An 18,300-nucleotide genomic window follows, 5' to 3' on the forward strand; every position below is an offset into this window, starting at 1 on the left:
ACGAGACTGTGTTTGGTTTTTCTTCTGGCCATATCGCCATCGGTCAGACTGCCTCCAGACTTCCAAATTTGAAAAGAAAAACACCATAGAAAACCAAGCTCTCATGTGAACCAAACTTCTTCGGAGACTCCACCAAAAGCTGGTGGTGTGGTTCAAAGTAGGAACCAAAAGCTTGGCACATCTCCACAAGCGTATCGGTCATTGACCAGCATCATCGACGACGGCAGCAAGCGCCAGCAAACAACAGAGAGCGTCGCGTCGCAAGAAGTTCACGCAAACACGCAGAAAGAGACGCGCGCGCGAATCCGCCTGGCTGACGCTCCACCAGAGTGGATAGATGATGAAGTTGACGCCTCTGGGGCGAAAAGTGAAAACAGAAACGCATGCCTTTGCTTACCCAACAAACAAATACCTAAACCTATCCGGGGGCCCCCGTAGCAATTCCGTCCGCAATACTTCACGCGACCAGACCACACCGTCATCAGTTCAGGTTGATCTTTTTTTTTCTATCTCGAAATTCAGCGATATATGGAGCAAATAGTTTCCGACTTCCGTGCAGAGTGCTGGGTACAATTAGCGATTTGCGCTGTCGGGCGCATTCAATATGCAGGGCGGCAATACTGGAGTAAAAGTTTTGAAACTTTAGAAAACTATTTCCAAAGTACCCAACAACACCAGCAAGTCTGTAAACAAGGCGAAACTTTTCCTATGCGAAAGGCGTCGCTTTGCTGTAATAATAGGGTTTACCCTCAAACCTTCGAATGATGTAATTCAAACGACAAAAGTCTCTCGTTTTACAAGCAGTCTCCGATATAAGATGAATGAGCTGGTAACTTATGATTGATTTTCACTTCTAATGTTACTTTCTATTGAAGTGTTTCTTTAGAGTTAAAAATTTAATCAACCACTTGCTGATCTATATTGGTCGTAATGCACAGTTTTCCAGCAGTATGATGATGAATGACGAAACAAAATCTGCAACAACGGATGAAATATCATCTAACTACTGTAAGAGCCGATGCAGACCGATCGATTGGCTAATGGATCCATCGGCGTGAGATGGCGGCAATATACCGATCGATGGATGCCGCCCAACAAACAAACGGATGGGTATCGGTGATCCGGATTTGAACAGATTTGATTGAATCATCATAATTATAATTGCATTATAGAAATGATGTATCGATCGATGATGGGGTAGTGTTGCGTCTCTGGTTCGAAGTGAGTAATTGAATAATTTCATCCATCGATCAACTCTAGGGTGAGTGGTTTCACCCTGAGTGGGTGAAGCACTAGTAACCCAATTTCTTAATAAGCCTTATTAAACGACAAAGTAGAAAACTATTGAAGAAATTTTCAAATTAGACGCTATTTTGCAGAAGATTTTTTTAAATTAGATCGGTTTATAATTTGAGAAGCTTTACAACTTAAAAGCGAAGTTTTGTTTGCTCATCAATTAAATTAGATTAAAATTAATGATCACTTATTAAAATAAGTCTACGATCTACAATGACGGGGACTTGTGTTATTAAGTACATTCGAATGATCAGAATTCGTTTGTAACAGTGCATCGACACTTTCAAGAGGCGATGTAAAGCAAGGTCTTAAAGTGGTGAAAAAAAAACAATAACAAATTTGCAGAAGCACCAGTTATTGAAATTTTGTCTGATCAGAAAATAATCCCTTACATGCACAAAATTGGGAATTTTACAACAGTTGTACTATAAAAATGCCTTACTTTTTTGGGGAATAAATTTTTAATTGTTAAAAAATTATTCAGCAATGTAATGTTTACAAAAAAAATGAAAAATTTGATGACAAAATGTCAAATGGTTTTGAGTTAGCAGCTAAACAAGAAGAACACAAATAAACAAATTTACACGAATTTAAATGATTCCAGAAAATCCTAACAGGAAGATCTTTTTTTTTAAAAAAAAACAAGAGAATACAGTGGTGAACTAGAAGTGGAAAAAAAACATAATTGACCGACACTATAAAGGCATGGAACGGGTAAAAAAGACTTATTTCTTTCTGGTTCGTCCAGCATTTCATATCTCCAAGTAAATAAAGTCGTCTAGCCTTACCTTTAGAACCAATAAATACGATGGCCAAATCGTAAGTACGAAAATAAGACCACAAATTGTTGAAAAATCTCAAATGCTTCGTTATGAGCGACGAAACGTATTACAAAGTGGGTTCGTAGTAGATCTCCGCTCAGAATTTTGTTGTTGTCATGTCCTTCCTTAATAATCCGGGAAAGTTCCAAAAAAAAATATGAAAAGATTGCTACATACTAATAAATATTGCTGTAAATTTCAGTAAGTCATTCATAGAAATTTCCCTGTTTAAGACAACATGAACGAGGAAGAATACTTCAAAAGCACTCGTTGGTTAACGAATGGTTATTCATATGTCCCACAAAGTTGATACTTATTCATTGACTTCTAGCATTGTTCTACATATGTGTTTGGTTTAAATATGAATGATTGAGTATCATCAATATTTTCTTCTACAGCTTGTTTTTAGTTGTTTAATGGATAAATTAAGCATAAGTTTACTTTTTTTGGAAGTAACAATTGGCGTTGAGGACCAAAAATATGAAAAAGAGTGCGAAATAAGAATAGTTCCACTTATGTTTTTCTACAAAAATTAATGAAATTTCTACAAAATTTACTGTACTAAATTAAATAATAATGCTTCTACGATTTATTTGATTAGATTTCTGCATTTTTAGACGTTTTCAAGTTTTCCAAAGGTTTTTAAGGAAGTTTTAAGAGATGCTCCTTTAGCACCAAGGAATTTGACATTTGTGCTAAAAAATGTATCAAACTGCTCAATTTCTTTAAAAAAACTAACGTGAAATGATGAAACAAATAATCTGGATAAATTTTAAATAAAAATAACAGGTTGGCTTAAAAATTTTGATTTTTTTTTAAGTAAACCACGCTTTTTTCAGTTTCAAGTCATATATGGCAGCACTATCTCAGTTTATTAAAGCTTATATTCTTCATTTCGTGATACTTTTCCAACACAGTATTTATAGAGATCAAGAGATCACCCTGAAGAAAGCTTTTCTGAATTTGAAAAAAAACTCACCAGGACAAGAATGAACCACCATCGAAGTTTTTGCTCAATTTCAATTCAAGCTCAAGTTCAATTCTAATTATTAGATTAAGTGATCTTGAAATTTCCGAGGCGTTTACGCGGAACCAAGTAGGCTTATTTCTTGACCAAAGTCATCCGACACACCTTGATAATTCCCGGGTAGTCAAAAATGGGTCACAACTCTGATTAACAGCAAGATAGTGCTGCCATCTACGACTTGATACCGAAAAAATAGCATTTGACTGATTTAAAAAAAATTAAATTTTGAATGAAAAACCAGCGCATAAATTTTGAATTCAGCCTAGATGAATTAAAATATGAATGAAGAAATTTTGCAGTTTGATAAAATATTATAGCACAAATGTCAAATTCCTCATTGATAGAAGAAAATTTCTTAAAAACCCCTTTAAAACCTTTGGAATACTAGAAAACACCTAAAAACGCAGTCAAACTGTTCTTAGAAGCATTATTTTTCTCTTTTGTACAGTAAATTTAAAAAAATTATCTTCATTTTTGTAGAAAAACTTAAGTGGTACTATTCTTATACATAGAGAGTTTTTCGCTTACTACATTGACTTAGGGACACCCAGCGCTCCTAAATAGATATTTCAGTATTCTGACCGAAGTGCCATTAGAAAATGTAACGTGAAACGACACATGAGCGGATCTGAAGAAATGATTTGACATAATTGAGTTTTTGTTTGATCAACATATGATTTTGGGGCTGTAGCATAACCCTTTAATGCATAGTGTTGTTTCAAAACAACACTAATCAAAATCCAAATATCTCGGAAAAGCGGGGATATTTTTGAGTATTTTTATTTCGATATTACAATGTATGTATGAGATATTGAACAAAATATGCGGAAAAATTGCAAAAACCAAACTTATTAATTTTTTTTTTAAAGTAGTATTTGGAAAATCGCTGATATTTCTTCAGATTTGCAAATTCTTTGCAATAAATTTAACCTCAATCAATCACAAATACCTTCATACACCCGATTGACAACGTTTGGAAAGGTTTGGTTCTACAAAAAAAAACTCACGATTGCAGCCGGGGCCGGATTAAGCCATCGGGGGTTCCAGGGCAATTTTTCACGGGCTGGGGGGCTATGATACATTTTTTTTATATGCCTTCCCATAGAACACATAATACTTTAAACATACTAAGAAACTGTAAACAGTTCGTTTTATTGCCTTCAAATAAGCATTATATCTGATATCTTCAAACAATAACTATATCACGTGCAAATATTGCGGAATAATTAATCCACTAATCGAAAATGAAAATGCTGATTAGAGCTGTTAAATGCAAAAAAAATCACATTTTATTTGATAACTCTATCGTCATCCAGATATGTCTTGATTAGAAAAATTAAAAGATATATATTAAAACTCTTTTCATTTAATTATATTAATCACTTGGTATGAACTTCCTAAAAAGCAGAATAAATATTTTCCTCATGGCTAATGAGAAGTAATATTAAGCTTTCAGACGTAGAATCTAAAAAAACAACATGATTAAATTCAAATTCCAAGGAGATATTTAAGACAGTTCAACAGTGAAATTCAATAACTGAAATTCAATTTTATTCAGACCCACGACTCAAAATCTCAAATTAAAATCGTAATATAAAATAACAATTGAAATTCAAATACAAAATTGAGAATCAAAGACAAAATCAGAGTGAAGTAGGAATTGCAAAATTTATAATTCAAATCCAAATATTTATTTCCTTTCTAAATCTTCAAAATACAAAAATATCGTGTTCATGTACTTTTGTAAAACTTAAAAAAAGTACATCAGAATCAAATGTACATATGAAATTGGAGCTAACTCTGATGGAAAAGTTTTAATTAGAGTTTCAAATCTTTGATTCAAATTGCAATAAAAATTTAATAGTCGGACTCAGTTTTGCCGATTGATGTTATTTAGTCATTTACAGTTACCTTTATTTTTTTTTTTTTTCAAAATTAATGTATAAGTATTGCCAGATTGCCAGATGGCCCGGTTTTATCCGGGTTCGCCCAGATATTTAATAAAATTAAAAAAAAATCCGGTCCGCTTGCCCGAAATCAGTTGCTTGGATCATTGAAAAAAGCCCAAATTTTGTTCAGATTTATTCAATTCGCCTAAATATTGCCTGGATTTTTTTACCGAAAATTTTAAAATCAAATTTGTGGCCCGGAAACGTGCTATAAAAGTTCTGGCAACCTTAGTGTAGAGTGTATAAATGAACACAAATTTCAATAATGATTGAAAAATTTACATTAATTTTGCATACCTTAAAACGGGGTAGTATTGATCACATTTTTCAATAATTTTCGAATATTTTTTCTGCTAAGGGGAATGTGGCATGTTTCATATTTTTAAACACAGTACTGGACTCCTATAAACGTAAAACATAGTTGCACTTTAAATTTGATTAAAAGATCGATTTTGTATTTGTTTAGAATTTGATGCTTTGGGGTAACATTGATCAGTCTCTATTTTGACGGCTTTAACGAGTTTTCTTGATCATAACGGATTTAAAACACCTTCATAAGTTTTCTTCGCAGTCCAAAAAAAATCAACTTCACGGCTCTTAATGTGTTAACGCCAAACAACAATTAAATAAGATGGACAATGATGCTGCATAAATTAAGAGTCTAAATTTTTTTACATTACTTATAAAATTTAAACTACGAAACAAATGAAATTTTGCCTTTATTCAATTCCCTAGGCCCTTTCACTATTGCTCTTAAGTTTTTTTCCTTAAAACTTTTCCATTTGATAGGGTTTTAGCAGTTTGTCCTAGACTGGCTTATTCTTAGAAAATGTCCCTATTTTCTAAATATCAAAAATTTACCTAAAAATACAACAAAAACTACACCAAATCATTACATTTACTAAGGATAAAAGTTAAACTTTCACATAATTCAACCTGCTGCTTCTAAACGCATGGATTTCCTTAGGAAGGATGTTTGTTTGCAAGCCTTTGAAATAATAAATATCTCATGATTTTGAAATTACATTTTTACTTACATTTGAAATTTTCAAAAACAAATCAAGTTTCTCCCCATTTGAAGCTCAATTTACAGGTTTTCAAACATAAAAAAAAATTTGAGGACTTCAGACTTAGCTATTGATGATTATGAGGAAAAATTTCATGATGATCAAAGTTACCCAGGTGATCAATGTTACCACGTTTTAAGGTACTCGTACTTATGCTTATAAAGTGAGCATTCCAGATTGCCTGGTTTTATTAATTTCATTCAACAAAGCCCGAAAAAACTTAAATTTTTAAAAGATTTTAAATGTTTTTCTTAACTTTCTTAACTTTTGGAAATTCCTGCAAATTTGCTTTTAAAAACTGATAACTTCTGTGTTTTTTTTTAATTTTGACAAATCTAAGAAAAAAATAATTAATCCCCCGAAAAAGCCGTTACACTTTTTTTCAAAATGAGAAGTAAAAACTTCTTATTCAGAACATAAAGCTTGATTCGCTGGAAACTCCTGAAATATTTTTTTTCTTCAGAATTTTAAATTTTAAATTTTCTAACACTTAACATAAATTAGGACATTTACGTAGAATTGTTGTCCTAATTTGTGTTTAGTGTTAGAATTTCAAATTTTAATTGAAACCCCACCACAACACATCCGGACAATACGCTTTTACTAAAGCAATTCAAAATCTACCATTTTGATCACTGATGAAGGTGTTAACCAACACCGAAAAGTTGGATCAAAAATAAATGTTTTTGGATTCAATAAAATTGGACTGATTTGCCGATAATTTAACCAAAACATACAGTCGAAAACTAAAAATTCAACATTTTAGAAAGTTTTTGTCACTTTTAGTTTTTTTTTTTGAATTATTATTGAATTCTGCTTGGATTTATCCGGATTTTATGTTGGAAAATTCGAGAACGAATAACCAGCTATTGCCAGCCAGGTATTGAAAAAATTTGAGCTAATTTGATCAGCCAAAAAAAATGCGAGAAAAATTCGACCATACTTATTTTAGGGGGCGTTCTTATCTTGTATTAGAGTGAAACTATTCGAGATATTATTTCAAGGGGGCCTTTTTACCTGGTATATTGAACATTTTAATTCAGATTTTCATATTTTCCTAGTTTTCTAGAACTTAAAGCAGTATGATCAAAGTTATGTTTCAATTTTAATTTTACTCGGTTAGCCCCCTGAGCTGGGGGTCCGGGGCAATTGCCCCCATCGCAACTCTCCAACTCTTGCCAATAAGGTTTGAAAAATCACGAAATTCGTTCATACACTCGGCAACGGTTGACAATTTCTCCTGAGATCAGATAAAATCGTTTCCCAGATCGGTAAAAAGATGAAAATCGGTTCATCCGTTCATCAAGAAGATCGGTCCGCAAACGGATAATGTTTTGGTCCGAAATCGCGCGATAATGAAACACTTCTTCGGACGATGCTATCCCTGTCAAGAAAAACTGATCGATGAAAAAAAAAAATTGTGCCAATCACCGAGCGATATCATAAAATTTCAATCAAGTGCATCTAAAAATTTTGATAGAAAACAAATTTTGACAACAACGTTCAAATGATAAGTTAGAATGAGTTGATTTAGTTTTCTATTTTTTTTCCTAATTCTAATAGCAACTGTCAGGAAAGGATCTATGAAAATGCGTTTAAAAAAACCGGAGATGCCTAAAACGTCAATCATGAACATTGGCAATTATTTCGAGTGACTCAGTAGCTTTAAGTAATTTTAAAAATAGGCACCTTATTAAATTGATTTTTACTTACGGCTCCTAAAAATTAGTGAACACCTAAAAATAACCAATTTTAACCGAAAAATTTCCTTCCCACGGTCATGAGAATTTCCCATTGAAATATTTTGTTGATCAGTTGGATAAATTATTAATTATTAAAATGTTTCTACCTACATATAACAGGTAACTCGTAAAATTAAAATATAAAGAAAATGTAATTACTTTCGAGAGCGCTAAAATTCAGTGTACACTAGGGATATAAATGTGATTGAATCCTCGTAAAAATTGTTTTTATTTTTTTTTATCGTCGATCCTTATTGAAAAAAATTTCAAAACTCTTGAATAAATGACTCTTTTTTTATGCATACATTTATCTACTGAGTAACCTTATGTTTGTAGAAACATTATAAAATGCAAACATTGTGTCTATTGTTGTTTCCAAAAACTCAATGGAAAATTTTCTTGATCGTGAGAAGGCAATAATTCGTAGAAAATTGAAGAGCACTCATTTTAAGGAGTGACTTTAGACATTTTCGCCATAATCATAATTGTTATCAATTTTTATCTAAAATTGAAAATTCGGTGCAACTCTTTATACAAGCATTGGAACTTACTGACGGGATCTTCGAAATTTTTCTACCTCATGGGTTATAAAACCTCCCACGCATCCATGTTATCTTAAATAATTCACTTGAAAATAATCCACAGTGTAAAAAATACTCGCAATCAACAAAGCATTTTAAAAGTTAAGGAATAGCATCATTTCCATTCAAACTTCCATTCTTTATGTCCTTGATGTCCTTGATGTCGATTATAAAAACTATGAGCATAACCTTCGAAAAGCAAAATGCTTCACTATCATAAATCTTAATTTTTTTTTTTTGAAAGCATCATCCATTAATGAACGGTATCGAAACAAATTCGAAAGGTATTCCTTTAGGGCCTCTTAAGATAGGAGTGGAAAAGTTTTAATTCAATTTAAAAATTGGCAATCGCTAACCCTAAACCAAGTTCACCCGTGTTGGGGAACGTGGTGGAAATTTTGACAGCTGTAGAACACATTTTGAAAATCTTACAATTTGAAAAAATGCAATTTTTGCTCACAAATATAGTTAGATTGGTATACGATTAATGTTTTAAAAAATTTTGACGACCACATATCTTGAAAAAAATTTCGTATGTTAAAATTTTCAAAATCTGCTACAAGTGTTAAAATGTCTACCACTTTTTCCCAACAAGAGAGAACTAGGTCTTACATATTAAATCCTTCCAAAATCCCATAAAAAGTTTTGTTTAGGAGTAAGCAACCCTTGAGACGCGCATGGATGAAAACTGCATCAAAGCCCACCTTCATATTCAGTCGGCCACGATGGGCAATTGAGAGCGTCGGAGAACGATATCAACGACAATGGTCTGGCGAGAGTGAATGCGATTGGCGGAGAACGAACGAGTTGCGCCGATGAGTAAAACATCGCACATCGGTCTGGCGACGCCACCCCAAAACAACAGCAATCACTTGTAACTGCACCATCATCGTCAACACTAGTGGAGGCAATCCTCCGACCGACATTCGAGGTCTCTTTTTGTTAATTATAGTTTAGTGTTAAGTTCAAAATATATGTAGTGTTTGTAAATTTGTCGCGTGTGCTTTTTGGAATTGATGACCACATCATTTGGGAGGCTTTACCCCTTGGATTTCGCCCAGTAAATTGTTCGGTTGGTTGTTGGCAGCAGGTGAAAAGAACCAAACCCGATTCCCCCAGCAAGGTTCACCAAATTCAGTGTTGGGACGCCCAAATCAGCCGCTATCGAAAGGAACCTAGTCACGGAAGGAAGAAGGTACTTGGACGCCCCGACATTATGGTCCTTCGAACCGGATGTGGCCCAATTTGCGCGTAAATCCGGATACCATTGTCTGCAACACCCGTGAGTCAATTGTTTCTGCCAATTCTAAAGCACCCGTCCCGCCATTGAAGAAGAAGTTGGGCTGAACAATCGAAGCAACAAAACATCCTTTGTGTGCTTACGTTTGGCTTGGCTTGGGTAGCGCCATCAAGGATAAGCGCCATCGAGAATCAGCGCCATCGAGGATAGGCTGAATCCTATTCATCATCCTGGGACATCATCTATCGTTTATTGGTCATCGACATCACCGCCTAGGACACCTTTGCATGCCCGGTGTCGGTCAAGCAGCGTTTCGGAAAGGGTCGGAACATCCGGCGATTGGGACATCGCCAACTCGGAAGGTCCACTAGTGAACGGTGCTACTGCCTGGTGATTGGAACATCACCCCCTCACCTCATCACCCCTTCGGCCAAGGATGATCGATTCCATTTTGGATTGAGTAAGTTACTCGACGAAACACTGTTGGTTGCTTTAAAATATAGATTTAATTATGATTTAAATCCTCTTCCAACCTCAATACTTACCGTATCCCTGTTGTCATTGGCTGGGAGGCCTTTGACTCTATTTGGAGTGTTTTTGTCTGTTGAAAAGGACATTGTTGGTCCTAGTTGGTCGGAATTGGTTTCTGTTTGGAAGGTTTGAGTTAACCTATTATTGGTATTACTACCCTAACTAGTGTTTGTGCGATTGGATAGCACCTAAATAGTTCTGCATTACTGCTACTGAGATGCGATGTTATTTATCGATCAGCTGTTTATGATATGTGAATTGGAGTTTGCTAATTGATGATGATTGTTTGTGTAGCTAACCGAATCTAAGGTCGGGTGACCTATATTGGAACGAGTTTGAATATGATCTTCTTATAGGAAGTGAACACTGATTGAATTTGATGAAACAATATTGGAAGGTGATCAAAATTACACGATATTAATCATTTTAAGTTACAAGATGTTAATTTGAAAGCTTGAGTTTGATCATAAACTATTAAAATTTCATGCTGCATCAGAATTGAGCTGTTTTTTTCGATAATTTTGAGTCAGAATTTGACTGTATACAATCCAAGGTTGTTGATTGGTAATTTCTGGAGTCCGTTTCAGTTTGTTGAAAATTACATTGGTTGAAATTATCGTTGGCGACGGTGTTGAGTCTGTATCGTTTTATCAATGATTGATTAAATTTGAATATTGTCGATAATTTTATCAATGGAAATCTGCTTATTGAGTACTTATTGTGTTATTTATTCAGATTGGGTCAGTATTTTGACAGTATTGAGACTGAGTTTGTTTAATATCAAGAATTCATTCGGTTCAGACTTTGAATCTAATTTGTCGGAATTTACTGTCAGTAATTGAATCGGTACAAGGTATTCGCAGTGCACTGTTGGAGGTTTAATTGGAACTGAATTTGAATTCATATTCCGCAGTTACAAAACTAATCATGCCCAGCACAAAGAAACCTTCAATTTCAACGGTGGCTCCGAGCCTCAAGTCTCTGAACATGAGATTCAAACAAATTCAGTCTTCGTTCGGTGACATTTGGCGTTTTGTTGAAACATTTCAAGAGGATTCAACATCGATTCAAATTGAGATTCGTTTGGAGGAAATTGACAGCCTGTGGGAAAAACTGAATGACACTTTGATTGAAATTCAATCTCATGATGATTTCGATTTAGATGAAACTTTTTTCGAGCGTGAAAGGGCCACGTTTAGCGAAAAATATTACCATGCCAAAGCGTTTCTTATGGAGAAGTTAAAGGAAAGGGCTCAATTACCGGATTTCAATAGTACATCTAGGGTGAATGACTCGTTATTGCAACCAACTCTTGATCACGTTCGACTTCCTCAGATCAAACTTCAAACTTTCAATGGAAATATTGAAGAATGGTTAAGTTTTCGAGATTTATACATGTCCCTTATTCATTGGAAAACTGATTTACCGGAAGTGGAAAAGTTCCACTATCTTAAGGGTTGTCTACAGGGTGAACCCAAGGCTCTGATTGATCCTATCAAGATTACCAAGACCAATTACCAAATCGCCTGGGATTTGTTACTGAAAAGGTATAATAATAGCAAGCTCTTACGGAAAAGACAAGTCCAAGGTCTGTTTCAGCTGCCTTCTTTGCCAAAGGAATCCGTCAGTGATCTGCAAGTTCTCTTAGAAGGATTTGAGAGAATTGTGCAGACTTTAGATCAAATCATTCAGCCTGAAGATTACAAGGATCTTCTTCTGGTCCATCTTCTCTCCTCGCGTCTCGATCCTGCGACACGCAGAGGATGGGAAGAAAGCTCCGCAGCTAAGGACCAAGATGTTGTTCAAGATTTGACGGAATTCCTTCGCAGGCGAGTGCGTGTATTGGAATCTTTGCCAGCTAAGATAGTGGAACCCAAGGCAGTTCAACCACAATCAGTTTCAAGGTTTAGACAATTTACTAAGGGTAGCTTCAGTTCGATTCAATCGTCTGGTAAAGCGTGTGTTGCTTGTCAGGAGGATCATCCGTTATTTCGATGCCAGGCTTTTCAGCGCATGAAGATTGAGGATAGAGAAGGGTTGCTGCGAAGTCATTCACTTTGCCGAAACTGCTTTAGCAAGAGCCATAGGGCTAAAGATTGCAAATCAAGATATTCTTGTCGCCATTGTAAGGGTCGCCATCACAGTTTGGTTTGTTTTAACATGGGTAAAGGAGAATCCAGAGGTTCTAGATATCGGAAGGACAATGCAGAATCAAGGCCTCATGAATCGATGGTTGTATCAGATCCGCAAGTGACAAACCTGGCAGCAACAGATATCCAGTCCTCCAACGCTGCCTCCCAACGCTCGTCGCAGGTTCTCTTGGCCACGGCTGTAGTCATTTTGGAAGACGATTATGGTAATCAATACCCAGTAAGAGCTCTTCTAGATTCTGGCTCGGAGAGCAATCTTCTTACGGAGCGAATGAGCCAACGATTGAAAGCCACCAGAGAAAAGGTCGAAATTTGCGTTATTGGAATAGGGCAGGCAGCAACCAAGGTCAAACAGAGGATTCATGCCACGGTTCGATCACGAGTTTCACAGTTTTCACGAGTGATGAGTTTTCTTGTTCTACCTAATGTGACGGTTAACTTACCCACAACCACGATTCGGACATCAAGCTGGAGATTTCCAGATGGTATCGAGCTGGCAGATCCTTCGTTCTCCATTTCTAGCGAGGTAGACATCGTTCTAGGAATTGAAGCGTTTTTCGATTTCTTCCATACTGGAGAAAGAATTGATTTGGGTGATCAACTTCCTTCTCTGAACCATTCGGTCTTTGGTTGGGTAGTCTGTGGAGGTTTACAAACTCCAAGGCAAGCCATAGAAGTAATCTCTAACACTTCTATTACGGAGGATTCTTTGGAAACTATGATGGCTCGATTTTGGTCCTGTGAGGAGGTCGAGTCAGACAGTATTCTTTCACCAGAGGAAGCTAAATGCGAACATTTATTCTCCAAAACTGTAAAACGCGAGTCGGACGGAAGATACACGGTTTCTCTGCCACGTAATGAAAGTATTATTGACCAATTAGGTGAGTCACAAGAGATCGCTAGGCGACGGTTTCTGTCAACGGAGCGGAGACTTTCAAGGGACGAAAACCTTAGGAAGCAATACCAAGAATTCATGGAAGAATATGTTCGTTTGGGCCATATGGAAAAGATAGTTGAGTTGGAGAATGAGTCATGTCAGCAATCAGTTAAACAGTCAGTTAAGCGTTGTTTTTTGCCACACCACCCAGTTGTTAAAGAGGCCAGTACCACAACCAAGGTCAGGGTCGTTTTTGACGCCTCTTGTAAAACTTCAACTGGAATATCGTTGAACGATGGATTATTGAATGGTCCTGTTATTCAGGATGACTTACGCTCGATTATTCTCCGCTGTCGAACCAAACAGGTCATGGTTGTTGCTGACATTGAAAAAATGTTCAGGCAAATCAGAATTTCCGAAGCTGATCGTCCTCTTCAATCCATTTTGTGGCGATCATCTCCCGAGGAGAATATATCGATCTTTGAACTGCGCACAGTCACCTACGGCACCAAACCTGCACCATTTTTAGCCACTAGAACGCTGCAACAGTTAGCCACGGATGGTAAAGGGGATTTTCCTCTCGCAGCAAGGGCTGTTTTGTATGACACGTATATGGATGATGTCATCACTGGATCGGATACCGTAGAGGAAGCTAGTGAGCTGCAAGTTCAACTAGATGCGTTGATGAGTTCTGGTGGGTTTCGTTTGAGAAAATACGCCTCAAACAGCCTTGAAGTATTGAAGAACGTTACTGAAGATAATTTGGCAATTAAATGTTCGGAGGGTATAAATCTGGATCCTGATCCATCGGTCAAGACATTAGGTTTGACATGGATGCCCACGTCAGATGTTTTCAGTTTTCAATTCAGTATTCCGGCCGTAGAATCTATTGAACCATTAACAAAAAGGCGAATACTGTCCGTTATTGCCATGCTTTTCGATCCCCTGGGGCTTATTGGAGCCGTTATTGTGACTGCTAAGATTTTCATGCAGAAAATTTGGATGCTTAGAAACGAGAAGGATCAACGACTGGATTGGGATGATCCAGTTCCGTTGAGTTTTGATGAAGCTTGGAGGAAATTTCACCAGCAACTCGGTTTGCTAAATGAGATCCGAATCAATCGATGCGTCGTTATTTTCGACTCTGTTATGCTTGAGATCCACTGTTTTTCTGATGCTTCAGAAAGGGCGTTCGGGGCTTGTGTATACATTCGTAGCCAAAATTCTCAAGGCCAATTGAAAACAACCCTACTAACCTCGAAGTCACGCGTAGCACCACTAAAATCGCAAAGCATTCCAAGATTAGAGCTGTGTGGAGCTTTACTTGGGGCTCAGCTGGTAGCCAATGTGAAAAAATCACTCAAAAGCGAAGCCTCGACTTTCTTTTGGACCGATTCTACATGCGTTTTGCGTTGGCTCGCCTCGACGCCTTCAACCTGGACTACTTTTGTGGCCAATAGAGTGAGCAAAATTCAATCATTAACCGAAGGATGTCAATGGAACCATGTTGCAGGAAAGCAGAACCCTGCGGACTTAATCTCTCGTGGTATTCTCCCCGAGGAGATTCTTGGAAACGAGTTTTGGTGGAATGGTCCATGTTGGTTATCGGAACGCATGGAGAACTGGCCTATGGCATCGGTCAGCACGTTGGAAGAAGGAGGCGAAGAAGAAAGGAGGCACAAGAATGTAGCTGCAGCTAACTCTGTTGTCAGAGAGTTCAATAACTGGTATATTTCACACTTTTCCGACTATACGAAACTTATCCGTTCCACGGCGATTTGGATTCGCTTAATTCGAATGCTTAGAAAGTCAGACGAGGGTCCTATTTCAGGATTCCTTAGAGCATCAGAATTATCAGATGCAGAGAATGTTATTGTGCGCCTAGTTCAACTAGAATGTTTTGGAGAAGAACTGAGGTCGTGCTCAAAAGGGGAATCTGTTTCCAGAAAATCACCACTACGCTGGTTCAATCCTTTTGTACAAAATGGCATAGTTAAGGTAGGCGGAAGGTTAAGGCATTCTAATGAATCTGAGAATTTCAAACACCCTATGGTTCTTCCTGCAAATCATGGTTTTACGAAGCTTTTATTTGAATCATATCACAGAAAATTATTGCACGCTGGACCTCAGCTGACACTTTGCACCGTTAGGCAACGGTTTTGGCCACTGGGAGGGCGGAGCGTGGTTAGAAATGTCATTCACAAATGTGTCACATGCTTCAGAGCAAGGCCCAAACCAATTCAGCAATTCATGGGAGAATTGCCTGCGGAACGCGTAACGGAATCACGACCTTTCACAAGAACCGGAGTGGATTACTTCGGACCAGTACAAGTACGCTATGCGCCACGAAAACCAGCTGCTAAGGCTTACGTAGCGGTATTTATTTGTTTTTCGACAAAAGCTGTGCACCTAGAACTGGTAACTGACCTCACAACAGAGCGTTTCCTACAGGCACTAAGACGGTTTCTCGGCAGGTGGGGCAAGGTTGCTGACATCTATTCCGACAACGGAACCAATTTTGTCGGTGCTAGGAACTATTTGCGAGACTTGATAAAGTTACTCAGGTCTAAAGATCATCATGACAAAATATCGAAGCATTGCTCAAACGATTCCATTCAGTGGCACTTAAACCCTCCTCGAGCACCTCATTTTGGTGGCCTATGGGAAGCGGCTGTGAAATCTGCTAAGTACCACATATTGAGGGTCATTGGTGACCACCCATTATCCTTCGAAGACATGCAAACATTACTGGTACAGGTGGAAGCATGTCTCAATTCTAGGCCTATCACTCAGCAGTCAGACGATCCTAACGATTTGGAGCCCCTTACACCGGCGCACTTCTGGTTGGGATCCTCCTTGCAAGCTCTTCCCGAACACAATTTATTAAGTATACCTGAAAACAGAATTCATAAGTCTCAGCTGATACAACAAAAGGTACAACACATTTGGAATCGTTGGCGAAGGGAGTATCTTTCACAGTTGCAGGCCAGAACCAAACGGTGGAGTAAAAATGTAAACATCCAGTTAGGAAGATTGGTGATAATCTGCGATGATAATGTCCCACCAATACACTGGAAGATGGGCCGCATTTCCGAAGTACACCCAGGTAGAGATGGCATTGTACGAGTAGTTACATTGAAAACTAACAGTGGGTATAAAACTCGTGCGGTCGAAAGAATTTGTCTTTTGCCGATTCAGCCTGAGTCAGATGAAGTAAAGTCAGACGATTTTCAACCCAAATCCATTTAACCCTTACTCCCGTTCCCCCTCCAATCACCTCAATGGAAGAGGATATTTTGTTTTTTGTTTTTGCAGAAATGGTTATTTCTGGGTGGCCAGGATGTTTAGGAGTAAGCAACCCTTGAGACGCGCATGGATGAAAACTGCATCAAAGCCCACCTTCATATTCAGTCGGCCACGATGGGCAATTGAGAGCGTCGGAGAACGATATCAACGACAATGGTCTGGCGAGAGTGAATGCGATTGGCGGAGAACGAACGAGTTGCGCCGATGAGTAAAACATCGCACATCGGTCTGGCGACGCCACCCCAAAACAACAGCAATCACTTGTAACTGCACCATCATCGTCAACACTAGTGGAGGCAATCCTCCGACCGACATTCGAGGTCTCTTTTTGTTAATTATAGTTTAGTGTTAAGTTCAAAATATATGTAGTGTTTGTAAATTTGTCGCGTGTGCTTTTTGGAATTGATGACCACATCATTTGGGAGGCTTTACCCCTTGGATTTCGCCCAGTAAATTGTTCGGTTGGTTGTTGGCAGCAGGTGAAAAGAACCAAACCCGATTCCCCCAGCAAGGTTCACCAAATTCAGTGTTGGGACGCCCAAATCAGCCGCTATCGAAAGGAACCTAGTCACGGAAGGAAGAAGGTACTTGGACGCCCCGACAAGTTTACAAACCAAAACCAAAGCTAACTACTGCATACAACCTGCAATTTTGAATGCTAACATAAGTTTTCTAAACGAGTGATCAATAAACATCGCCCAAACGCATATAACACCAACAGCAATGATCTGCATTCGGTACGAGAAGGTGTTGGCACAGTTTACAACCATCATTCATTTCACCAGCATGTGTTGCTTTGCTCGAGATATTGTTGTTAGGCGTTTTTTTTGTTGCTGCTACCTTACCAACATCCATTTGATCTCACCATCATAGTTATGCTTTCCAATGACTTGATGCTTCCATCCATTTCCACAACTTAATTTTCTCCTGCTTTTTCCTGCTGCTACATACAAACAACATCATCATCATCATCATCTAGCCACAGCTCCAGTACCTAATGTTTATTGCCACCACAAGCTAAGTATATTTGCTTTGCGATTCACATGTAGTATCGCGCTCGAAGGAAGTGTTTTTTCTCACTTAGATGCAACGCATTCGAAGAGCCTCACCACACTAGGGAGTTGTTCGGTTGGAAATTGGAAGAAGGTGCTCAACATAAGATTCGCGCACACATTTCACTCGTCGAACGTCACCGAGAAGAGCCTGCGCCGTATTTGGATCACGTGGAAAGATGTTCCCCAGTCATACATAGACCAGTCATTAATAGAGAAACACACACGTGAGCTGAGCTGAGCTGCGCTGCGAATTGGTCTGTTGACTTTTTGGGCAAGTCTCATCTTTCGCTCCACAGGATGGAACTTCGACGTACCGAGCGTAGTATGTATAAGCAAGCAAGGGTGGAAAGTCTAGCCTAGTCTAGTAGATTGGAAAACAAAACCGAGCAATCGTGCAGGCATACAGAAGAAATAGAAGCCACTTGGCCAACTCCAGCGGAAACGTATCAGTTTCAGCTCATCTAGTTTTGTGCGGTACTTCTCCATCCCTTCATCCCTTCCCTCCGATCCGCCTACGATTTTTTCCGCGCAGTTTTATATTTTTTTCCTTCTATTTTCTCAAACATGTGTGCCACCCAAAGGGTTTCATCTTCCAAACATAAACACTTTAGGTCTAACATCGAAAGCGTCTTTCGGAAAACAACTAAGAATAGCAGCA

General features: G+C 37.9%; 1 protein-coding gene across 1 annotated transcript; it reads left to right on the forward strand.

Moving 5' to 3' along the window:
• Positions 1-340: 340 nt before the first annotated feature.
• Positions 341-16,799, forward strand: LOC129743497 (uncharacterized). Its single transcript, XM_055735528.1, has 4 exons — positions 341-490; positions 11,590-15,008; positions 15,432-16,387; positions 16,693-16,799. The coding sequence occupies exons 1-4, from the start codon at positions 341-343 to the stop codon at positions 16,797-16,799; spliced, it is 4,632 nt and encodes a 1,543-aa protein (XP_055591503.1).
• The last annotated feature ends 1,501 nt before the right edge of the window (positions 16,800-18,300 follow it).

The sequence above is a fragment of the Uranotaenia lowii genome, chromosome 2 (assembly GCF_029784155.1).
Source record: "Uranotaenia lowii strain MFRU-FL chromosome 2, ASM2978415v1, whole genome shotgun sequence".
In the NCBI taxonomy this organism is placed as follows: Eukaryota; Metazoa; Arthropoda; class Insecta; order Diptera; family Culicidae; genus Uranotaenia; species Uranotaenia lowii.

Excerpts from the sequence above, each read along its gene's own strand:
- LOC129743497 (XM_055735528.1), top strand. The coding sequence starts at position 341 with ATGAAGTTGACGCCTCTGGGGCGAAAAGTGAAAACAGAAACGCATGCC. Across the intron at positions 491-11,589 it reads CCACACCGTCATCAGTTCAG|ATCAAACTTCAAACTTTCAA; the intron begins GTTGATCTTTTT and ends CGACTTCCTCAG. Across the intron at positions 16,388-16,692 it reads CATTTCCGAAGTACACCCAG|TCGGCCACGATGGGCAATTG; the intron begins GTAGAGATGGCA and ends CTTCATATTCAG.